This window comes from Rana temporaria, chromosome 10 (genome assembly GCF_905171775.1).
Source record: "Rana temporaria chromosome 10, aRanTem1.1, whole genome shotgun sequence".
Lineage (NCBI taxonomy): Eukaryota > Metazoa > Chordata > Amphibia > Anura > Ranidae > Rana > Rana temporaria.
In genome coordinates this window covers 150073229-150099114 of record NC_053498.1, presented here as the reverse complement: position 1 = coordinate 150099114, position 25886 = coordinate 150073229, and the positions used below count along the sequence as shown (strand labels likewise).

The following is a 25886-nucleotide window of genomic DNA, read 5'->3' as shown; positions in this document are numbered from 1 at the left end:
GAAGCTCCGTGACCGTGGGACCCGATCGCCGCTGGAGTCCCGCGATCGGTCCCCGGAGCTGAAGATCGGGGAGAGGTGTGTGTAAACACACCTTTCCCGTTCTTCACTGTGGCGCCGTCATCGATCGTGTGTTCCGTTATAGGGAATCACAATCGATGACATCACACGTCCAGCCCCGCCCCCCTACAGTTAGAAACACAGATGAGGTCACACTTAACCCCTTCAGCGGCCCCTAGTGGTTAACTCCCAAACTGCAATTGTCATTTTCACAGTAATCAGTGCATTTTTAATGCATTTTTTGCTGTGAAATGACAATGGTCCCAAAAATGTGTCAAAATTGTCCGAAGTGCCCGCCGCAATGTCGCAGTCACGAAAAAAGTCGCTGATCGCCGCCATTAGTAGTAAAAAAAAAATAATTAATAAAAATGCAATAAAACTATCCCCTATTTTGTAAACACTATAAATTTTGCGCAAACCAATCGATAAACGCTTATTGTGATTTTTTTTTACCAAAAATAAGTAGAAGAAAACGTATCGGCCTAAACTGAGGAAAACATTTGTTTTTTTATATTATTATATTTATTATAGCAAAAAGTAAAAAATATTGAATTGTTTTCAAAATTGTTGCTCTATTTTTGTTTATAGCGCAAAAAATAAAAACCGCAGAGGTGATCAAATACCACCAAAAGAAATCTCTATTTGTGGGAAAAAAAGGACGCCAATTTTGTTTGGGAGCCACGTCGCACGACCGCGCAATTGTCAGTTAAAGCGACGCAGTGCTGAATCGCAAAAACTGGCCGGGTCCTTTACCTGCCTAAATGTCCGGGGCTTAAGTGGTTAAAGCTGAAAGTCTTCACTTCAAAATTCATTTGGATTGTTTTGTTGTATTCTGGTGACATACAGAGCCAAAAGTACGAGAATTGTGTCCGTGTCCAAATATAGACGGACCTAACTTTGGTAGAATCCTCCCATCAGTGAGATCAGCGCCTGGCCGCCCGGCATGTGATTGTGATGCTGATTGGAAGTGTAGGTAGAAGAATAGGACAAGCTACAAGATAAAACGGTGTGATTATTCCAGGTGTCACCGCGCATTGTGTCAGCAACCGTTCTCTGCAGACAAGTGACTGAGTGATTGTCCCGGAACTTTGCTGGGGAAGAAAACCTCTGAAATGGGACTTTGGAATGTCAGGAAAAAAAATATATATCACATGTAATTCACACAGAGCAACTACATGGGGGATTTAAAGGGATGTCTCCAGGTTAAAAAAAACATGGTTAGATTATTATCACAAATGTATCGAAGATAAAGATGAAAACATTTTCCTGTTGTCTTTTATTTCTATTCAGGCAGATTGTATCAAAGCTGAATTCTGGATAAACAGATAAATATTTATACGGCTCAATTCCACCGGATATCTGCCAAAGAAGTTCCGATTCTGTCCCGGAACTTTTGGAATTATTATTTTATCATTATTGCTAGGGTTGCACCGATACTGCTATCAGTACAGATACCAAGTATTTGCACAAGTGTCGCTACTCGTACTCGAATACCTAAAACCGATACTTTTAGGGCCGGTTCACACTGCTGCGAATTCTATTGCGAATTTGAGCCGTTGCGATTTTTCAAATTCGCAAGTCGTTTAAATGACATAGTTTAACATTAATGGCGTTCACATCAATGCGTTGCGAATATAAGCTGCGGGAAATAGACTGGCATTCCCAACGACCCTAAAGTACAGCCAGAGCTACAATGGAATGGTTTAGATCAAAGCCTATTCATGTGTTAGAATGGCCCAGTCACAGTCCAGACCTAAATCCCATTGAGAATCTGTGGCAAGACTTGAAAATTGCTGATCACAGACGCTCTCCATCCAATCTGACAGAGATGAGATATTTTACAGAGAAGAATGGAGGAGAAATGTCCCTCTCTAGATGTGCAAAGCTGGTAGAGACACCCCCAAAAATACTTGTAGAGAAAGGGGGTTCTACAAAGTATTGACTCCGGGGGGCGCCATACAAATGCCCCCCCCCCCCCCCCCCCACACTTTTCACAGATTTATTTGTATCATTTTCCTTCCACTTCACAATTATGTGACACTTTGTGTCTCTCACATAAAATATGTTTATGTTTTTGGTTGTAACATGAGAAAATGTGGGGAATTTCAAGGGGTATGAATACTTTTTCAAGGCACTGTATATATATATATATATATATATATATACAGAGAGAGAGAGAGAGAGAGAGAGAGCGAGCGCATTTCACAAAAGTAAGTACACCCCTCAGTCACATTTGTGTGAATCTTTTCTTGTATCTTTTCATGTGACAACACTGAAGAAATGACACTTTGTATCTACAATGTTGTGTAGTGAGTGTACAGCTTGTATAACGGTGTAGATTTGCCGTCCCCTCAAAATAACTCAACACACAGCCATTAAACCTATAAATATATATATATATCTGTGCCACAGACCCCTCTAATATAAAGAGTAGCAGCTTTTATCTAAAGAGGTATCAAGCATTATCCCTCGACTACAAATTCATAAGAAAATGTAGCAACAAATTCCCATTCACCAAATAAATATATATATTAAAAAAAAAAGAAAACAAGTGCATCAATATTATCCGACGAATAAATAAATATACATGTATCAATTCATATAATAAATTGAATAAATAAATATACATGTATCCATTCAAAAAATAAATAAATTGAATAAATAAATATACATGTATCAATTCAAATAATAAATAAACTGAATAAATAAATATACATGTATCAATTCATATAATAAATAAATTGAATAAATAAATATACATGTATCAATTCAAATAATAAATAAACTGAATAAATAAATATACATGTATCAATTCATATAATAAATAAATTGAATAAATAAATATACATGTATCAATTCAAATAATAAATAAATTGAATAAATAAATATACATGTATCAATTCATATAATAAATTGAATAAATAAATATACATGTATCAATTCATATAATAAATAAATATACATGTATCAATTCAAATAATAAATAAACTGAATAAATAAATATACATGTATCAATTCATATAATAAATAAATTGAATAAATAAATATACATGTATCAATTCAAATAATAAATAAATTGAATAAATAAATATACATGTATCAATTCATATAATAAATTGAATAAATAAATATACATGTATCAATTTATATAATAAATAAATATATATAGATGTGCAACACATCATAAATAAAACATGTAATAAAATATTTCCAATAAAATCTACTGAAATCCATAAAATTAATTCATCCAAATGATGTGAAGTGATTGTTCAATGTGTCCAGTGCTTCAAATGTGATTGATTGCACATATTTATTCATTTAATGTATTTAATATATGAATTGATACACAAAATTATTTATTCATCGGATGAAATTGATGCTTGTTTCCCATATATTTATTTAGTAGCTGATTGGTCGTGAATTGTGCCGTTACATTTTCTTATGTAATTGGGGGGGGGTTCTCTGTTGGGCTTCATTCAGTCAAACGGATGACGGAGCAGCACTCTGTGTTATGGATGCGGCCAGTCTGTGTGCATCTAGAAATGTCGTCCCTGGATGCAAATGAACTGTCCAGAATCGGATTTTCGGTGCAGATACAATACCGATATTTTGGCCACATCTCCTGCCGATATGATTTTTGCAGATATTTTGTACATTTAAAAAATAAATAAAAATTCTACATTGTCATTTTAAATGTTTTTTGTCACGGTTAATGTAAACATCCCTTGTGACAGTGATAGGCATTGATGGGAACTCATTATGGAAAGATCGGGGATCTATAAGATACCAAACCCCTTCAAAGTATTCAAAACATCAAGATCTGCGTTTTTCAATACTTTATATTTTGGCGCCTTTAAGAGGTCAAAAATTCAGGAAGTGATGTCATGACATTGCTTCCGGGTTACTAGATCCGAGACCCGAATGAAAATTCGGCTTTGGATGTGCCAGCTGGTTGCTCAGGCCTCCCGGTGGGATGGAAGATCCTGGGCGAGCGGCGGAAAGCAGCGGGAGTGGGGGGGGGGGGGTAACATCCCAGGTTACTAGATCCGAGACCCGAACGAAGCATTGGCTTTGTTTTCGGGTCTTCGGCCAGCCGGCGGACATGCTGGCTGGTTGCTCAGGCAGCCCCCCCCCCCCCGTGGGACAGGAGAGCCGGGCATGCTGTGGAAGGCAGCAAGAGGGGGGTAATGTCCCCTCCTATTGCTTGTAATAACAGAAAGTCGACCATCCACTCTAAAGAACGGTACCGAGGTGATACCTGCAGCTGCGAGCATCATCCCGGTCGAACCCCCTGAAGTAATATCTGTCAGTTTCTTTGACCGATACTACTAAAAAAAGTGAGTTGTGGCCGCTGATAATCAGTCGACCTCTAGTCCAGAACTGATCAGAGGCAGCATAGGACATTCACTTGTATAGTTAGCGGCACAGTCAGGGCCGCCATCAAGGGGGTACAGGCAGCACACCTGTAAGGGGCCCGGATGGCAACCCCCCCCCCTTTTTTTGTAAGGGGCCAGGAGGTCCCCAGGGCCCCCCTTTTTTATATATTTTTTATAAATAAAATCATGTCTGGACATGATCCGGCTCCCCTGTGCCAGCCAGGGGCAGCTGCAGGGAAGAGGAGGGCGAACGCTCGACAACAGTAGGGACATGGAAGCCTATGGGTGACGTCATCGCACCTGACTTTCCCAGCCGTTGTCGGGCGCTCTCTCCTCTCCCCTGCAGCTGCTCCTGGCTGACACCGGGGAGTAGGTGTGTATATACTGTAAATCATTTTTACACAGGTTAGTACAGAGGAACCTCGGTTTACGAATAACGCGGGTAACGAGCGTTTTGAATAACAAGCCATTTTACAATAAGAAATGACCTCTGACCCTCATTCAGGACAAAAGGAAGAAATGTTCACTATACCAGTTTCTTGGTGTCACAGATGACGTTGGGGTCACTGCAGCGGGCAAACAGTTCCGGTTCCCCTCCCGGCGTTCCAACCGGAGCCCCTGGGATAAAAAACGCATTTCATATTTGTAGGTTTCAGGAAAACAATAAATAGGAACTCTGCAATCAAATGAAACACAATGTCCTGTATACATCCCCCCTATTGTTCTCCTGATGATGGACAGGTAGGTCCATATATATACCCGGTATATATATATATATTTGGACACGGGCACAATTGTAGTTTTTTCGGGTATTTGCCAAAACATATTCCAGCTATAGTTATATAATGAATATGGGCTGAAAGGTCACACTCTCAGGTTTAATTTGTCCAATCACAGCCCTTATGTAATGTAAATAGAGAGCCGGTTGCTAGGCGATCGGCTCTTCTCTCCTCACATAGAAGTTGTCAATCTGGCAGCATTTTGGGGCAATCTGGTGGCATTTTACAGGAAAAACTGGCGGCAATTGATAGGCACAGTGGTGACAATGGCATGGCACAGTGGCGACAATTGATGGGCACAGTGGCGACAATGGCATGGCACAGTGGCTGCATTTGGCATAGCACAGTGGCCACAATTGATGGGCACAGTGGCGACAATTGATGGGCACAGTGGCGACAATTGATGGGCACAGTGGCGACAATTGATGGGCACAGTGGCGACAATTGATGGGCACAGTGGCTGCGTTTGGTATGGCACAGTGGTGACAATTGATGGGCACAGTGGTGACAATGGCATAGTGGCTGCGTTTGGCATGGCACAGTGGCGACAAATGATGGGCACAGTGGTGACAATTGCATGGCACAGTGGCAACAATTGATGGCACAGTGGCTGCATTGGCATAGCACAGTGGCGACAATTGATGGGCACAGTGGCGACAATTGATGGGCACAGTGGCGACAATTGATGGGCACAATGGCTGCGTTTGGCATTGCACAGTGGTGACAATTGATGGGCACAGTGGTGACAATTGCATGGCACAGTGGCAACAATTGATGGCACAGTGGCTGCGTTGGCATGGCACAGTGGCGACAATTGATGGGCACAGTGGCGACAATGGCATGGCACAATGGCAACAATTGATGGCACAGTGGCTGCGTTTGGCATGGCACAGTGGTGACAATTGATGGGCACAGTGGTGACAATGGCATGGCACAGTGGCGACAATTGATGGAACAGTGGCTGCGTTTGGCATGGCACAGTGGCGACAATTGATGGGCACAGTGGCGAAAATTGATGGGCACAGTGGCGACAATGGCATGGCACAGAAGTGACAATTGATGGGCACAGTGGCTGTGTTTGATGGCATGGCATAGTGGCGACAATTGATGGGCACAGTGAGGCTGCAATTGATGTTTTTTTTTGTTTGTTTGCGCCCCCCAAAAAAAATTTGAGCACCAGCCGCCACTGAAAACCACATGTCCCAATGATCATCTGCGCACTTCTGTACATGATCATCTGCGCACTTCTGTACATGATCATCGGCGCACTTCTGTCTGATCACACAAACCAATCATTATACACTTAACAGGATTTTTTTTTTACCAAAGACCTGCAGCGGAATACATTTTGGTTTAAATTTGTGACAAAATTCGATTTTATTAGATTTCTTTCAAAAAAGAAAGTAGAAAATATTGATTTTTCAAAATTTCCGCTCTTTTTTTTCCGCTTATATCGCAAAAAAAGAAAAAAATGATTTGTGAATAAATACCACCAAAAGAAAGCTCTATTTGTGGGAACAAAATGATAAAAATCTCATCTATGGACAGTGTAGCATGACCGCGCAATTGTCATTCAATGCTGAGATCTGAAAATTGGCCCGGGAAGGAAGGGGGGGGGTGAAAGTGCCCCCCCCCCCGGTATTGAAGAGGTTAAAATAGGTTTAGAATCACTTTAAAAACGACATTGGACGTCCTTGTAAAAGTGGGCCGGCCTCTTCTTACCTGGAAGGGAAAACCACGGCGGCAGTCGGATGGACTTTTTCAAGAACGTCAACTCCGGGTGATAAAATCGGAATGTCTGATCGACAACGTGAGGCTGAGGCTCCACATTCACCCGGAGAATGGCGATCGGCTTTCCGTCGGACGTCTTAAAGGAGACCTGCGCAGAATGGACACAAACGGCAGTATTAGAGTTCCGGATCCCAGTGACACTGTTACAGTCAATGTCCGGATCTCTCACAATGTGATCTCTCTCTTAGTCAGCAGGTAAGTAGTCGGACCCTCTGTCTGTATTATGGTATTGCTGTTCTGTGTCCCCTCTAGGTAGATTCACACTTTGGGCCCCCCTGAGTATTGTTGCTGACCATGTCCATCCCTTTATGACTCCAGTGTCCCCTCCCATCTTCTGATGGCTCCTCCCAGCAAGATAATGTCACATGTCACAGACCTCCAATCATCTCACCACTGGACAAAGAGGTCCCTGTCCTCCAATGGGAATAATACAGGGGGTCCAACCCGCTACTAGCAAGGGGGGCCTAATAAAGGGGGTCCAACCCGCTACTAGCAAGGGGGACATAATACAGGGGATCCAACCCGCTACTAGCAAGGGGGACCTAATAAATGGGGTCCAACCTTCTACTAGCAAGGGGGACCTAATAAAGGGGGTCCAACCCGCTACTAGCAAGGAGGACCTAATAAAGGGGGTCCAACCTTCTACTAGCAAGGGGGACCTAATAAAGGGGGTCCAACCCGCTACTAGCAAGGGGAACCTAATAAAGGGGGTCCAACCCGCTACTAGCAAGGGGGACCTAATAAAGAGGGTCCAACCCGCTACTAGCAAGGGGGACCTAATAAATGGGGTCCAACCTTCTACTAGCAAGGGGGACCTAATAAAGGGGGTCCAACCCGCTACTAGCAAGGAGGACCTAATAAAGGGGGTCCAACCTTCTACTAGCAAGGGGGACCTAATAAAGGGGGTCCAATCCGCTACTAGCAAGGGGGACCTAATAAAGGGGGTCCAACCCACTACTAGCAAGGGGGACCTAATAAAGGGGGTCCAACCCGCTACTAGCAAGGGGGACCTAATAAAGGGGGTCCAACCTTCTACTAGCAAGGGGGACCTAATAAAGGGGGTCCAACCCGCTACTAGCAAGGGGAACCTAATAAAGGGGGTCCAACCCGCTACTAGCAAGGGGGACCTAATAAAGAGGGTCCAACCCGCTACTAGCAAGGGGGACCTAATAAAGGGGGTCCAACCCGCTACTAGCAAGGGGGACCTAATAAAGGGGGTCCAACCCGCTACTAGCAAGGAGGACCTAATAAAGGGGGTCCAACCCGCTACTAGCAAGGGGGACCTAATAAAGGGGGTCCAACCCGCTACTAGCAAGTGGGACCTAATAAAGGGGGTCCAACCCGCTACTAGCAAGGGGACCTAATAAAGGGGGTCCAACCCGCTACTAGCAAGGGGGACCTAATAAAGGGGGTCCAACCCGCTACTAGCAAGGGGGACCTAATAAAGGGGGTCCAACCCGCTACTAGCAAGGAGGACCCAATAAAGGGGGTCCAACCCGCTACTAGCAAGGGGGGCCTAATAAAGGGGGTCCAACCTGCTACTAGCAAGGGGGACTTAATAAAGGGGGTCCAACCCGCTACTAGCAAGGGTGACCTAATAAAGGGGGTCCAACCCGCTACTAGCAAGGAGGACCTAATAAAGGGGGTCCAACCCACTTCTAGCAAGGGGGACCTAATAAAGGGGGTCCAACCCACTTCTAGCAAGGAGGACCTAATAAAGGGGGTCCAACCCACTACTAGCAAGGGGGACCTAATAAAGGGGGTCCAACCCACTACTAGCAAGGGGGACCTAATAAAGGGGGTCCAACCCACTACTAGCAAGGGGGACCTAATAAAGGGGGTCCAACCCGCTACTAGCAAGGCAACCTAATAAAGGGGGTCCAACCCGCTACTAGCAAGGCAGCCTAATAAAGGGGGTCCAATCCGCTACTAGCAAGGGGGACCTAATAAAGGGGGTCCAACCCGCTACTAGCAAGGGGGGCCTAATAAAGGGGGTCCAACCCGCTACTAGCAAGGTGTACCTAATAAAGGGGGTCCAACCCGCTACTAGCTAGGGGGACCTAATAAAGGGGGTCCAACCCGCTACTAGCAAGGGGGACCTAATAAAATGGGTCCAATCCGCTACTAGTAAGGAGGGTCTAATAAAGGGGGTCCAACCCGCTACTAGCAAGGGGGACCTAATAAAGGGGGTCCAACACGCTACTAGCAAGGGGGACCTAATAAAGGGGGTCCAACCCGCTACTAGCAAGGGGGACCTAATAAAGGGGGTCCAACCCAATACTAGCAAGGGGGACCTAATAAAGGGGGTCCAACCCGCTACTAGCAAGGGGGACCTAATAAAATGGGTCCAATCCGCTACTAGTAAGGAGGGTCTAATAAAGGGGGTCCAACCCGCTACTAGCAAGGGGGACCTAATAAAGGGGGTCCAACCCGCTACTAGCAAGGGGGACCTAATAAAGGGGGTCCAACACGCTACTAGCTAGGGGGACCTAATAAAGGGGGTCCAACCCGCTACTAGCAAGGGGGACCTAATAAAGGGGGTCCAACCCGCTACTAGCAAGGGGGACCTAATAAAGGGGGTCCAACCCGCTACTAGCAAGGGGGACCTAATAAAGGGGGTCCAACCCGCTACTAGCAAGGGGGACCTAATAAAGGGGATCCAACCCACTTCTAGCAAGGGGGACCTAATAAAGGGGGTTCAACCCACTACTAGCAAGGGGGACCTAATAAAGGGGGTCCAACCCGCTACTAGCAAGGGGGACCTAATAAAGAGGGTAGTGAGGGTATATATATATATATTTACATACAGCAATGGCATCCATGTTCTCAGTAGCAGAATATGTTACCTTAATGATTTTGGAAGTCATGGTGTTGGGTTTGTACGGTGATGGCGCTCCGGTGCCGGAAATGGAAGCTCCGGGACTCTGCATCAGAAGATAAAACAATCCCTCACACAACGTACATATCTCAGAAATAAAATTCACTGCTCTCTGATCAATCACAAATGGCTCCAATGTTGTGTAGTGAGTGTACAGATTGTATAACAGTGTAAATTCGCCGTCCCCTCAAAATAACTCAACACACAAAAGTGAGTACACCCCTAAGTGAAAATGTCCAAATTTGCAATTTTCCCTCCCCCGGTGTCATGTGGCTCGTTAGTGTTACAAGGTCTCAGGTGTAAATGGGGAGCAGGTGTGTTAAATTTGGATTTTCTCCAATCCTGCGGTCTCCCGCTCCTGGATAGGCCCTCAGACAGCCTATAAGCCAGGTGTCCCCAGGATAGGCATCAGGCTTCCAGCCTAGCAGCCCGGGGCAACATAAAACACGTCCAGGTGGCACAGAACCCCGATCACCCAAATAAATAGGCTCTCCCAGCAGGCAAAGGGACTAAAGAGACCCCCGCCAATTGGCTGAGACACCCCATCCATTCATAACCTGACCTTGCTAAGCCCTTGTCTATCTAATGTCACCAGCATAACGCCACCTAGCGACAGAAGAGAGGAGGTGCAGCAAGTCCCGAACGACAGCGGAATCAGTGGATCTACTAACAATTGACCAGGACAATTACCGTATATACTCGAGTATAAGCCGTGTTTTTCAGCAATTTTTTTTGTGCTGAAAATGCCCCCCTCGGCTTATACTGGAGTCACCTTTTTGCGCCTGATCTCCCGGACTTTGGGGACCCAGTACCCACCGGATATAGGTCCCCTGGACCCCAAGCTTTGCACACGTTTCCCCATTTCTCCTCTATAAGTGTGCAAAGTTTTTTGTCTGGGGGACCTACGGCCGGGGAGCACCGATTTTTCAAAGCCAGGCACCCCTTCTATATACTCCGATGTTAAACGTTAGTCTAGTCATGGGCAGAGTGAGGCATGGGCATAGTGAGGCTTGGACACAGTGAGGCTTGGACACAGTGAGGCTTGGGCACAGTGACGCATGGGCACAGTGAGGCATGGGCACAGTGAGGCATGGGCACAGTGAGGCATGGGGACAGTGAGGCATGGAAACAATGAGGCATGGGCACAGTGAAGCATGGGCACAGTGAGGCATGGGCACAGTGAGCCATGGGCACAGTGAGGCATGGGCACAGTGAGGCATGGGCACAGTGAGGCATGGACACAGTGAGGCATGGACACAGTGAGGCATGGACACAGTGAGGCATGGACACAGTGAGGCATGCAGATGGACACCCTAGGCTTATACTCAAGTCAATACGTTTTCCCATTTTTTTGTGGTAAAATTAGGTGCCTCGGCTTATACTCGAGTATATACGGTACTACCTGGTGAACTAAATTTGATAGCAACCCAAAACACCAGGGTGCTACATATCTATGGGAATTATATTTTGTTATTTATTTTATAGTTTTTCCAATATTGTTTGTAATTTTTTTATATTATACGTTTCTTGTTATTTTCACAGCGCCGTTCATTGCAATATTACTAAGAGTTTCTTGTATAGCAGACAGTTGTTGTTCAGGAGAAGTTAGAACCTCCCTCACCTGCAGCAGAGTGGTATGGTCCAAGGAGAAGGTCTGGTATGCGAAGGGAACGTAGACGGTCTCTTTGGGTCTCAGGTAGAGTTGCGGTGAAGGACTTTGCTGATCGATGTGAAACATATTCTCCTCTATGGGGGTTGTTGTGTTTGTTAGTTGTTTAAAATGTCTCCACTCCTGTGTGTCCACAATCACCCTGAAAGAAACACACACCGATCGCATCAGCAATGAACGCGGGCCGATGGGCTCCATTCACACAGAGGTACCTTTCCGCCTCCGAGTAATCGGTAAGACACCGCACAGCGCTTTTCAATAAAAATCTTTTGGCGTTCACTAAAACCGCGACTAAAATACCACATGCGCTATTTTAGGAAGTCATTCGGTATTTTACTGCCGGTGATAGCCACTTGTAAATGGCTGGTGGCTAAGGAGTGGGCGGTCATCTGCGTCCTTACCCGCTCGCCGACCGCCTCCTGTATTTAAACGTCAGCAGAATGTCACGGCTGTGCAAAGCAATGTACAGGTACGTTGCTTTGAATTTGCCGCTGTGCGGGCGCGTGCCCCTGCCGCGAGCTCCGTGATCGTGCCCATGTGATCCACGGACTCAATGTCTGCCGGTGTCCACAATCGTCTCACGGAGCTGCAGAACGGGGAGATGCCAGTGTAAACAAGGCATTTCCCTGTTCTGCCTTGTGACAGGACACTGATCTACTGTTCCCTGTGATCGGTAGCAGTGATCAGTGTCGTGTCACATGTAGCCCATCCCACCACCACAGTTAGAATCACTCCCAAGCTTCCATATCTTGCTAGTCAGCCCCCGCTGGCTCTCACAACACCTGAACATTCTGATTGGGTGCAAGCATTGTTTAGGTTGAGAGCCAGCGGGGCCGACTAGCAAGATATGGAAGCTTGGGCCAGTGGGATATTCTTCCATCCACACAGTTCAGCATAGATGGAGGAATCTGTTCCACTTTTTCCATCTAACCATAGAAAATCTGCAGATAATCTATAGGTGTATGGCCAGCATTAGACTACATAGACAGTTCCTCCCCAATCATTGCACAGCTGTGTGTAGGTGACAGGTCCTCTTTAGGCAGAGGTGAAGCGGGACAGGAAAGGTCTTACCTGAGGTCGGGGTGATCGGTCTCACCTGAGGTCAGGGTGATCGGTCTCACCTGAGGTCGGGCTGATCGGTCTCGATGGAGACGGTGTACTGCACGTTGTACGGGTTTTTCAGCTGAAACTCGAAGAATTCGGAGGTGCCCAGAGTGGCGTAGACGGTGTAATTTGAGGTAATGGCCTGATTCAGCATCCCGGAGATACACTCTGCTTTGGTGCGCTCTCTGTACGCTTCAATGATCTGCAAATCTCTGGTGTGCTGAGTGCGCTCCTCGCGTGGAGACTGGAGACGAACAAAAAAAAAGACAAACGGCTCAATAGACCCTCCTGTATAAAACACGTGAGGAGCGGCCGCTCACGGCACTGAGTATAATAAAAGGCAACTCCACCCAAAATCTACAGATCGGTTCCGAGAGGGCTTCCACAATCTCTTGTGGTATAATACCGTAAAACCTTGGATTGCGAGTAACGCGGTTTATGAGCGTTTCTCAATACGAGACGTTTTTTTTTTTTTAAATACTGACTCAATTTGCAAGCATTGTCTCCCAAGACAAGCCTCTGGGGTGTGCAGTACTGCATTTGGCCAGAGGTGAGGGGGGGGGGGGGTGCCGGAGACACTCGCTCGCTTTCCCGCCCCCCCCCCCCTATCTCTGACCACATGCACAGTACTGCACACACTAGCAGTGACACTGGAACAAATTATCTGAGTTTCCATTGATTCCTATGGGGAAACTCGCTTTGATATACGAGTGCTTTGGATTACCAGCATACTTCTGGGATGAATTATGCTCCAATGAAACATCAATGTTTGGATTTCCACTCACTTCCTGTTGGTTCTCCAGGACAGGAAGTGAAGGAAAGTGTCCCTTAATGGGCCAGAAATCAGAACTTCCCATCATCCAGTTAGCTTCCTTCCTTGTTACCAGGATATGCTGATGATTGAAGCCCTTTTCTAGTCCTAATGTCTTCTTTCTAACTAATTTTGTCCAGACTGAATCACAAGCCCTGAAAAAGGAGGCCTTTCTCTGAAAACGCTATGGATGTTTTTTAATTATGGAATGGGACACTATTCCTCCCACTGATTCCAACGATGGGACACTATTCCTCGTACTGATTCCAATGATGGGACACTATTCCCCCCCACTGACACCAATGATGGGACACTATTCCTCCCACTGACACCAATGATGGGACACTATTCCCCCCACTGACACCAATGATGGGACACTATTCCTCCCACTGATTCCAATGATGGGACACTATTCCTCCCACTGACACCAATGATGGGACACTATTCCTCCCACTGACACCAGTGATGGGACACTATTCCTCCCACTGACGCCAATGATGGGACACTATTCCTCCCACTGACACCAATGATGGGACACTTTTCCTCCCACTGACACCAATGATGGGACACTATTCCTCCCACTGACACCAATGATGGAGCACTACTCCTTCCACTGACACCAATGATGGGACACTATTCCTCCCACTGATTCCAATGATGGGACACTATTCCTCCCACTGACACCAATGATGGGACACTATTCCTCCCACTGACACCAATGATGGGACACTATTCCTCCCACTGATTCCAATGATGGGACACTATTCCTCCCACTGACACCAATGATGGGACACTATTCCTCCCACCTACACCGATGATGGGACACTATTCCTCCCACTGACACCAATGATGGGACACTATTTCTCCCACCGACACCAATGATGGGACACTATTCCTCCCACTGATACCAATGATGGGACACTATTCCTCCCACTGACACCAATGATGGGACACTATTTCTCCCACCGACACCAATGATGGGACACTATTCCTCCCACTGATACCAATGATGGGGCACTATTCCTCCCACTTAATGTATTCTCGGGCTGTACGCCGCACCTAATGTATTCTCGGGCTGTACGCCGCACCTAATCACGACTCCGCTGGCAGTTCCATTTAATTCTCAATATCCATTAAGAAATCTGTCGGGACGTCTCAGGAACGGACGATGATTAATACAGAAGAAATGACCTGATCATTTTTACAAACTCTTGTAATTTACTGACATGGAAAATTGCTTTCTCCGCGGTAAAGTGATATTCTTTCCGGCGGGCGGCCGGCTCGCCAATGAGAAAGGTGTTTTAATTCCCTAGATGATGAAATTGCAATATTTTTGCGAGGAACTTAAAGCCCCAATTAGGCCCCTTTCACACGTGCGGATGAAAAAGGGACATACAGTGGGGATGGAAAGTTTGGGCACCCCAGGTAAAAATTTGCATTAATGTGCATAACAAAGCCAAAGAAAGATGGAAAAATCTCCAAAAGGCATCAAATTACAGATCAGACATTCTTATATGTCAAAAAAAGTTACATTTTATTTCCATCATTTACACTTTCAAAATGACAGAAAACAAAAAAATGGCGTCTGCAAAAGTTTGGGCACCCTGCAGAATTTCTAACATGCACTGCCCCCTTTGCAAAGCTGAGAGCTGCCAGTGTCATGGATTGTTCTCAATCATCGTCTGGGAAGACCAGGTGATGTCAATCTCAAAGGTTTTAAATGCCCAGACTCATCTGACCCTCCCCCAACAATCAGCACCATGGCTTCTTCTAAGCAGTTGTCTAGAAAACTGAAAGTGAAAATAGTTGTCGCTCACAAAGCTGGAGAAGCTATAAGAAAAGCGTTTTCAGATGTCAATATCCTCTGTTCCTCGGAATGTAATGAAGAAATGGCAGTCATCAGGAACAGTGGAAGTTAAAGCAAGAAAAATATCAGACAGAACAGCTCGCAGGATTGTGAGAAAAGCAATTCAAAACCCACGTTTGGCGGCACGATCCCTCCAGAAAGATCTGGCAGACACTGGAGTTGTGGTACACTATTCCACTATAAAGAGATACCGTATTTATCGGCGTATACCGCGCACTTTTTTGCCCTGAAAATCAGGGCAAAATCGTGGGTGCGTGGTATACGCCGATACCCGCTTTCCCGCGCCAAGTTACACTCGTGTATTGTCGGGCAGTCTCGGCTCCTCCTGCGCTGACGTCCTGGACGTACAGGACGTCAGCATGAGAGTAGCCGAGCATTGCCGACAATACACAAGTGTACTGCGCTCTGTATATGTCGGCGCAGTATTCAAACTCGGCGCGGGAAACGAGCGGGGAGGACGCCGCAGAAGGACGCCGGACCCGACGAAGAGGACACCCATAGCCGCAGACGGACGCCGGACCCGACGAGGCCGCCGATGGACGCCGCGCAAGACACCAAAACTGTAAGTACAAAAAAACTTTTTCCACAGGAATTCGGGGCAACTTTAGGGGTGCGCGCTATACGCGGGAGCGCGCTATACCCTGATAAATACGGTACTTGTACAAATATGGTCTTCATGGAAGAGTCATCAGAAGAAAACCTCTTCTACGTCCTCACCACAAACATCAGCGTTTGAACTTTGCACATGAACATATAGACAAGCCTGATGCATTTTGGAAACAAGTTCTGTGGACCGATGAGGTAAAATAGACCTTTTTGGCCGGAATGAGCAAAGGTACGTTTGGAGAAGAAAGGGCACAGAATTTAATGAAAAGAACCTCTGTCCAACTGTGAAGCATGGAGGTGGATCAATCATGCTTTGGGGTTGTATTGCAGCCAGTGGCACAGGGAACATTTCACGAGTAGAAGGAAAAATGGATTCAATAAAATTTCAGCAAATTTTGGATGGTAACTTGATGCCATCTGTGAAAAAGCTGAAGTTAAAGAGAGGATGGCTTCTACAAATGGATAATGATCCTAAACACACCTCAAAATCTACAGGGGATTACATCAAGAGGCGCAAACTGAAGGTTTTGCCATGGCCTTCACAATCTCCTGACCTCAACATCATTGAAAATCTATGGATAGACCTTAAAAGAGCAGCGCGTGACAGACAGCCCAGAAATCTCAGAGAACTGGAAGACTTGTGTAAGGAAGAATGGGCAAAGATCCCTCAAACAAGAATGGAAAGAATCTTGGCTGGCTACAAAAAGCGTTTACAAGCCGTGATACTCGCCAAAGGGGGCAGTACAAGATATTAACTCTGCAGGGTGCCCAAACTTTTGCATACGCCATTTTTTTGTTTTCTGTCATTTTGAAAGTGTAAATGATGGAAATAAAATGTAACTTTTTTTGACATATTATAAGAATGTCTAATCTGTAATTTGATGCCTTTTGGAGATTTTTCCGACTTTCCTTGGCTTCGTTATGCACATTAATACAAATATTTACCTGGGGTGCCCAAACTTTCCACCCCCACTGTACATTGGTCCCTATGTGATTGCGGGTGTCAGTTTATCCGCTGACACCCGTAATCACCCGCCTCCGCAAAGATCCGATTTTGCAGACGGAAGAAGATCCTATTTTTTCTTCCGCCTGACGGATCGGATCGGATGAACACACACACACGGTCCGTGTTCATCCGATCCCCCCATAGGGGAGAGCGGAGAAAAGACAGAGCGGTCCCTGTACAGTGTGCGGGGACCGCCCTGTCATCCACCGGCTCAGCGGGGATCTACGGAGCGATCCCCGCTGATCATTACTGATCCGCCCCGTGTGAAAGGGGCCTTAAGAGAGAAATTTTGATTTTGGATGATGTGTAGAAGAGCGAGACACCAAAGATGGTAGGAGACACTTGGGTCTAGTACAGGGGTTTCCAAATGTTCTATACAAGGGGCCAGTTTATTGTCCTTAAGACTTTAGGGGTGTCCTGCAGGAGTAGAAAAAGTCCCAGCATCAGTGGGAGTAAACAATGCCCCAGTCTTTGGTGTCAGTGAGAGGAATTGTGCCCCATCATTGGTGTAATCGGGAGGAATCTTGCCCCATCGTTGGTGTCCTACGTAGGAATTGTGCCCCATCATTGGTGTCCGGGGCTTTTTTTCAGGGGGGACTTGGTGGAACTCAGTTCCACCACCTCTGGCTCAGACCCTTTGGTGCCCGCTCACCACAATCACGTGTAAACACAGAAGTCCGGTTTCTGTGTTTACAAGCGACAGCTCTGCACTCTGTACTGCATGTAATGCAATCCTCTTATTTAATGCCCCTTTAAGACCCTCCTACTGTTTTCGTGAAATTTGACTGACCACACCCACTATTTGATATGACTTGGACGGTGTGTGTAGGGGAGGGGAATTGTGCCCCATCTTTGGTGTCACTGGGAGGAATAGTGCCCTATCTTGGTTTCATTGGGAGGAATTGTGCCCCATTTTTGGTGTCATTGGGAGGAATTGTGCCCCATCTTTGGTGTCATTGGAAGGAATGGTCCTCCACCATTAGTGACATTGGGAGGAACTGTGCCCCTTTGCTGGTGACAGTGAATGAAATAGCCAAGGGCTGGATAAAAGCGAGCAAAGGGCCACATCCAGCCCCCCGGGCCACAGTTTGGAGCCCCCGGGTCTAGTAGATGTCTATTGGGATTGACTGCACAGGCACACCCAGGAAAAGCTTGTAAAAGGATTTCAACACTGCAGTGGACCACAACCACGGGATAAAGGTAAGTATGCACCTGGGACGGGGGACCTGCCATAAGTACCAACAGTAACCAGCAGCTGCCAAGCCTTGATGAAGGTAATATACTGAACATCTAGGCGGAGTAGGGGGCTTTGTGACAGGACGGGGTGGGGACAGGACAGGGCGGGGACAGGACAGGGACAGGACGGGGCGGGGACGCGGTGGGGACAGGATGGGGCGGGGACGCGGTGGGGACAGGACGGGGCTGGCACAGGATGGGGCTGGGACAGGACGGGGCTGGGACAGAATGGGGCGGGGACAGGACATGACGGGGACAGGACAGGACGGGGCGGGGACAGGATAGGAACAGGACAGGATATGGTGGGGACAGGACAGAACGCGGGTCGGGGACAGGACAGGGCGGGGACGGGACAGGGGTGGGGACAGGACAGGGCGGGGACAGGAAAGAACGCAGGTCAGGGACAGGACAGGGCGGGGACAGGACGGGGTGGGGACAGGACGGGGACAGGACATGGTGGGGACAGGACGGGGTGGGGACAGGACGGGGCTGGGACAGGACGGGACGGGGACAGGACAGAACGCGGGTCGGGGACAGGGCGGGGACAGGAAAGAACGCAGGTCGGGGACAGGACAGGGCGGGGACAGGACGGGGTGGGGACAGGACGGGGACAGGACATGGCGGGGACAGGACAGGACGGGGACAGGACAGAGCGGGACAGGACGGGGTGGGGACAGAACAGGACGGGGACAGGACATGGCGGGGACAGGACAGAACGTGGGTCAGGGACAGGACAGGACGGGGGTAACTGCCCTGTGTCTAATACACACGTATTCTCGTCGTCGATCCCCCTCCCCGCTACAATAAGAAGGTCGCTGACCGAGGGATTTTCTTACCAATAAGAAGGATTTCCTGTTGATGAGGTTCTCTTGTGACTCGATCTGTCTGACCGCCATCATTCTCTCCATCTTGCGTCTATAAGAGGCATCGGCCTCGCTGTTTGGCTGCTGGTAGGCCATGCCGGCCTCCTTCATCCGGCTGTACAACATGGACGCCAATTCGCCGTCTAAGTCGGCCAGCTTCTGCGCCTGGGAAACGTTCTTCTGGGCTGAAGGCACATAAAAGGAGGACATTCAGTAAAGACGATCGATCACCGCGCTCAATCACACGACGACTCGCCATTAGATGTAATTCAGCCTGAAGAGGCGTATCAGACGCGCAGTAATAATGAGCGTAGCCTTGGTACAAGGAAAGTCGCTTTGTGTGCGACTGGCCTACGCAATTCGTGTAATTAAGCTCGATTGTCAGGCCTTGTCGCAGTAATTCACCGCTTTACACAGATGATTTTCTTTTTGCCAAGAACATGTATGGATGGCGGCGCCCATTGTCTGCGGAAATTTGGATCGCTTCATCATTTGTCAAATAAATCCCCTTTATACAGCTTATAATCAGACAGTGGCCGTATTACATCCGATCCAATGCTAAACATTCCTTTTTTTTTTATATAATAAATGATGTTTTTTTACATCTATAAATGTGATCAATTCATCAACCGTCACTGACAGCTGCCAGACCTCAACAGAACGGCGGCTGATTGGAGAGTTCCAAGTATATACAGTGGAACCTCGGATTGCGAGTAACGCGGTTAACGAGCGTTTCGCAATACGCAATCCTAACTCGGTTTGTGAGTGTTTTGTTTCGCAAAACGAGTGAGGTCCCCCCACCTCTGGCCGCATGCGGTATTGCATGCCATTGAAGTCAATGCGGAACAAATTATTTTAATTTCCATTGACTTCTATGGGAAAACTCGCTTTGATATGCGAGTGCTTTGGATAAAAAGTATTCTCCTGGAACAGATTATGTTCGTAATCCGAGGTTCCACTGTAATATATTCTACAGGGTAGTTAGTATAGGTGTTAGAAGGGGGTGGGAGCTGTTTTAAGGCTAGTTAGTGCTAGCCATAAATTCCAATTGTAAGTGGTTGTAAACCTCAGACATGAAATCTGAACAAAGCACATCCCTCCATAGTGTGTACTTGTCTCAGTCCAAAGCACTAAGTGTCATTTCTGCCTGCTGCCTCATTCCTCTGCTGTCTGCTTGAGTCACTACTGACATGTTTTCCTGACAACAAGAGAAAAATGGTGACAGGGGAGGGAGCTCCAGCTGAGTCACAGCCTTAGCTCTGTTCATGTGTGAAAAGGGGCAGGGGGGTCCCTTCCCTCCAATCAGCTTTCAGAGCTTTACTCATTGATTTCTGCAGAGTGTCAGCTCTCCGCCCGCTTTTTTCTCCTCCTGCCTTTTCCTACCAGCCAATCTGATCTGATCTCCTTTCGGCCAATCCGGTGACGGATTAGCCAAGTGAGTGAATCAGTGTGACAATAGTGAATATTCATTCGCTATTGTCACACAACTGGATGGGCTTCGGGCGCAGTGCTCTGCGCCCCGAGCCCATCCTTTTTTGAAGCCTATTAGAGCTTTTGGTTCTCATCACGTGGTTCACGAAAAAAAAACAACAATTGGAATCCATGCGTCCGGCGCCCCGCATGTAGATCAGGGGGCCAGACGCATGGATAGGGGGGATGGCGCCTGTGCGCCCCCTATGGATGGGCCACCACTGGCATAGTCCCTTCACTAGATATATGTAAAGGTTTACAACCACTTCAATACCGGCCCATAGTCATACGACGTCCACGGAGGGGACCTTTCATCCTGGGTGGACGCCATGTGACGTCCTGGGTTTGTGAGGGGATATCTGAATTATGGGGGCAGCTAGAGGCACCCCCTCTGCTGGTGAATACAGCCCATGCACGGGGGGTACATTCAGACTGGCAACTAGTCTCGTCCTTCACGAACGTCTGCTGGCAAGTGGCGTGTGCGTCCGCCTCGGAGCTGCGTGCAGGCAGCCCATAGAAGCGGATGCACAGAAGTTGGATGAATGGACACAAATCGCTTATTTCCGATCTTTGTAAATACGTACTGCCCAACGGCCGGCTGGAAAACAGGCTGCCTCCATGGAAGCCACTTCTACCGTCATGGGAGGTGATGATACGAGAGCGTGACGCCGGAAGAGATTCCGATCTCTTTAGTCTCTGGTCTGAAAGGTGACCTGTGATAGGAAAACACGAGTTCAATCATCACAAATAAATCTATTACAAATCAAATGGGAAAACTCCCCAAATATGGGCGGAAGCAAAAGTGGGAATTTAACCGCTTAAGGACCGCCGGTTGGCACGGCTGGGCACAAGGGCGTACATGTACGTCCCCTTTAAGATCCCAGCCGCGGCACACCGGCGGGAATCGGGTCCGCTGCTCCCGCGGGAACGGTCACGGAGAAGAGGAACGGGTCGAGAGCACGTCTGCGACGCGCTCGCGACCCGATCCTCTTCTCCGTGACCGTTCCCGCGGGAACAGCGGACCCGATCCCCGCCGGTGTCCCACGATCGGGTCACAGAGAGGAAGAACGGGGAGAGGTGAGCGTAAACAAACCTCTCCCCGTGCTTCCTAGTGAGCCTGTCACTGATCGTCTGTTCCCTGTGTTAGGGAACGACGATCAGTGACGTCACACGCTAAGCCACGCCCCCCCCACAGTAAGAACACTCCCTTAGGGCACACTTAACCCCCTACAGCACCCCCTCCAGGTTAACCCCTTCACCGCCAGTGTAATTTTTACAGTAATCAAAGAATTTTTATAGCACCGCCGGTGTCCCGCGATCGGTCACAGGAGCTGAAGAACGGGGAGAGGTGAGTGTAAACACACTTTCCCCGTTCTTCATTGTAGCAATGTCAGTGATCGTCTGTTCCCTGATATAGGGAAAGACGATCAGTGACATCACACATCCAGCCCCGCCCCCCTACAGTTAGAAACACATATGAGGTCACACTTAACCCCTACAGCTCCCCCTAGTGGTTAACTCCTAAACTGCAATTGTCATTTTCACAGTAATCAGGGCATTTTTATAGCACTTTTTGCCCAAAAAATTGTCCGATGTAACCGCCATAATGTCGCAGTCACGAAAAAAATTGCTGATCACCACCATTAGTAGTAAAAAAAAAAAAAAAAAAAAAGATATTAATAAAAATGCAATAAAACTATCCCCTATTGTGTAAACGCTATAAATTTTGCGCAAACCAATCGATAAACGCTTATTGCGATTTTTTTTTTACCAAAAATAGGTAGAAGAATGCGTATCGGTCTAAACTGAGGAAAAAAACATTTTTTTATATATTTTTGGGGATATTTATTATAGCAAAAAGCTAAAAATATTGAATTTTTTTCGAAATTGTCGCTCTATTTTTGTTTATATCGCAAAAAAAAACCGCAGAGGTGATCAAATACCACCAAAAGAAAAGTCTATTTGTGGGGGAAAAAAGGACGCCAATTTTGTTTGGGAGCCACGTCGCACGATCGCGCAATTGTCAGATAAAGCGACGCAGTGCCGAATCGCAAAAACTGGCAGGGTCCTTTAGCTGCATAATGGTCCGGGTCCAAATGAAAACTATCAGTCTAAAAAAAAAATGATACATTTTTCATTTGGGCACAGTGTTGCAAAACTGTAAACAAACTGTAAACAAGTTATTGTCACTCAAAGGCATCGGTGTGCGCAGCCTATTGCATTAGGGTGTGCACCCCGGGGCACAAACGCACATGCGTGTATATCAGCAGAGCAGTGGAAGGTGTCCATAGAGCAGAGATTGGTGCCAATAGGGTAGTGGATGGTGTCAGAAGTTTTTTATTTGTATTATTATTTATTTCTTATTTTTTACAATTTTATTTTTGTAATATTTTTTTTGTAATTTTATTATTTTTTACAATTTTATTTTTTATTTTTTTTGTTATTTTATTATTTTTTACAATTTTATTTTTGTAATATTTTTTTTGTTATTTTATTATTTTTTACAATTTTATTTTTGTAATATTTTTTTTTGTTATTTTATTATTTTTTACAATTTTATTTTTGTAATATTTTTTTTTTTGTTATTTTATTATTTTTTACAATTTTATTTTTGCAATATTTTTTTTTTTGTTTGTTATTTTATTATTTTTAACAATTTTTTAGGAGCCCCATTGGAAGACTTTGGTGAAATATCAAGGGTCTAAACAGACCTCTGAGGTCTCACAAATAAACATTGTTTACTATGCTTCAGATAGGAATGAACACAGGAGGGATCGGTACAGATCACTCACTGTTCATCCAGAAAAAGAAGGGGTAAATTAAATATTTACCAGCCCCTCCCCCCCCCCGCTCTCCATCCAGAAGCATCTCCCACAGCAGCTGGCGGGACAGGTGAGGGGGGAAGCTGGCAGCACTTCAGGGAGGAGACAGGGGGCACCAGGGGGAATCAGCACTGCATGGGGTGATTAGGGTGTGCCCAGGCATATCTGGCACACCCTGTGCGCACGCTGAAATGTGAAAAAATGGCCTGGGCATAAAGAGGGTGAAGGTGTCCAGGATTGAGGTGGTTAAAAAATAAGATCTATTCCCTGGGAACCCCCCCCCCCCCCCATGTAACTGTACAAACACCCTCCATGCAGACGTTTCATGTTATATTTCTAAACGGCCTCGTGTTTATTACATAACCTTCCCTCTTACTAATACATCAAAATGACCTGCACTGCTAATAAAAAGCATAAAAGGGATAAAATATTGCGGCTCCATGGCATAGAACAAGCGGCGAGTGCTCGTCTCTGGGCTTTGATGTGCAGGAAGCCTCCAGTGGGCTCCAGACGAGGCGGCTCTAAAAAGCTCGACAACTTCAAAGAATGTAAAAAATCATGTTGTCAACATTCTATCCAAGCGGCCGGCGCCCTGAAAAGCGATGCATTTAGCTTTATGTACAGGAGAGATGTTTTATGGATGTCGATCATTCAATCCATTACTTCTTGTAATTTTATTCCGTTTTAGCGAAAAGGGAACTCACAGAGGGGGAAAAGTAAAAGAGTCGGGATGAAGGCAAAGCTCGGAGAAAATGCTCCTTGATGTTCTCTCGCTCTTCAAACTCTAATCCCATTGTGTCGGAGGATCGGAGCTGCGAGGCAGATTGTGCGCCGGGTGGGATCTCGCTACTTCTCCCGCCGTCTTATTTTACACATTTTAACTTTTATAGGTTATTAGAGAAGAGTTCCTGTTTTCGGATGGCTTAACCACTTGAGGACCGCCGCCGCACGACCATATACGTCGGCAGAAGGGCACGGATGGGCACATGTACGTCCCCGTTAAGAACCCAGCCGTGGGTCGTGAGCGCTGCGCCGGACTGATTCTTCGAGACCGCGCCCGCGGGACACGATCGCCGCCGGCGTCCCACGATCGGGTCACAGGAGCTGAAGAACGAGGGAGAGGTGAGTGTAAACAAACCTTCCCCGTTCTTCTCTGTGGCTTGTCACTGATCGTCTGTTCCCCGTCATAGAACTTTGCTTAGAGCGCCACCCGAAGTTCTTGGGGTCAATGGGAGTCATTGGAGCACCATAGGACTTTGCTTAGAGCGCCACCCGAAGTTCTTGAGGTCAATGGGAGTCATTGGAGCACCATAGGACTTTGCTTAGAGCGCCACCCGAAGTTCTTGAGGTCAATGGGAGTCATTGGAGCACCATAGGACTTTTCTTAGAGCGCCACCCGAAGTTCTTGAGGTTTATGTCAATGGGAGTCATTGGAGCACCATAGGACTTTGGTTAGAGCGCCACCCGAAGTTCTTGAGGTCAATGGGAGTCATTGGAGCACCATAGGACTTTGGTTAGAGCGCCACCCGAAGTTCTTGAGGTCAATGGAAGTCATTGGAGCACCATAGGACTTTGGTTAGAGCGCCACCCGAAGTTCTTGAGGTCAATGGGAGTCATTGGAGCACCATAGGACTTTTCTTAGAGCGCCACCCGAAGTTCTTGAGGTTTATGTCAATGGGAGTCATTGGAGCACCATAGGACTTTGGTTAGAGCGCCACCCGAAGTTCTTGAGGTCAATGGAAGTCATTGGAGCACCATAGGACTTTGCTTAGAGCGCCACCCGAAGTTCTTGAGGTCAATGGGAGTCATTGGAGCACCATAGGACTTTGGTTAAAGCGCCGCCCCAGGTTTATGTTGCAGGTCTACCCATCACCAGGACCTAAGAAAATCCTCACCACTCGAAGCGATTGGGTAAAGAAGGACGCAGCAAAGTGAACACTTGTGATGAAACATACAAAACTATAATATATAACGGATACAGATATAGGCGCAGCAAAGATGTCACAGACAGAAATCTCGTCCTTCGCGCTCATATTTCCCGCACGCGGCTGCTCTCCGGAATTTTCAGCCATCTTTGGCAAATATCCTGACAGTTTTTTTTTTCTTGCAGGCTGAATAAACAATCTGCTTGTATGATTTGCTGGTCTGCAGTTCTCCGCATTAACATTTGCATACCTCAACAGTTTTATTTGCGTTTGGTTTTAAATAATTTATAGAAGGCAACAAACGTAATAAACTTTACAGAGAGTGCACATTAATTACACTTCTTTCCTTTTTTATAATTCAAAATTAAAAGGCAAATCCTGCTTCAAAGGAGAACCCCAACGGCGGCCGTTTTGGTTGGTGTGTTTTTTTTTTTTTAACATTTAAAAGTTAGAAGACGGGGCCTTTTCGCTCAGTTTTTGTTTGTATGTAACAATCAGTCTGACACCCTGCATCTCCGATCTCGGTAAAGAGCCTCCGATCACGATGTAAACAGAAAGAGCCGCGAGTAAAGGAGAGCCGATCGGCGGCTGATTGTTTATCAGCGCAGTCCCCCCTTGGATGCCCA

General features: G+C 46.7%; 1 protein-coding gene across 1 annotated transcript in view; it reads right to left on the bottom strand.

The window, feature by feature from the left end:
• The window catches only part of NPHP4 (nephrocystin 4), a 268250-nt gene that overhangs the window by 25247 nt on the left and 217117 nt on the right, over nt 1-25886 (bottom strand). The window contains exons 19-25 of the mRNA XM_040326547.1: nt 21098-21226; nt 19017-19228; nt 12672-12898; nt 11503-11692; nt 9850-9927; nt 6935-7091; nt 4966-5051 (exon numbers count right to left, since the gene is read on the bottom strand). Of these exons, the coding sequence (XP_040182481.1) occupies nt 4966-5051; nt 6935-7091; nt 9850-9927; nt 11503-11692; nt 12672-12898; nt 19017-19228; nt 21098-21226 (1079 nt within the window). The remainder of the gene's footprint in view (nt 1-4965; nt 5052-6934; nt 7092-9849; nt 9928-11502; nt 11693-12671; nt 12899-19016; nt 19229-21097; nt 21227-25886) is intronic.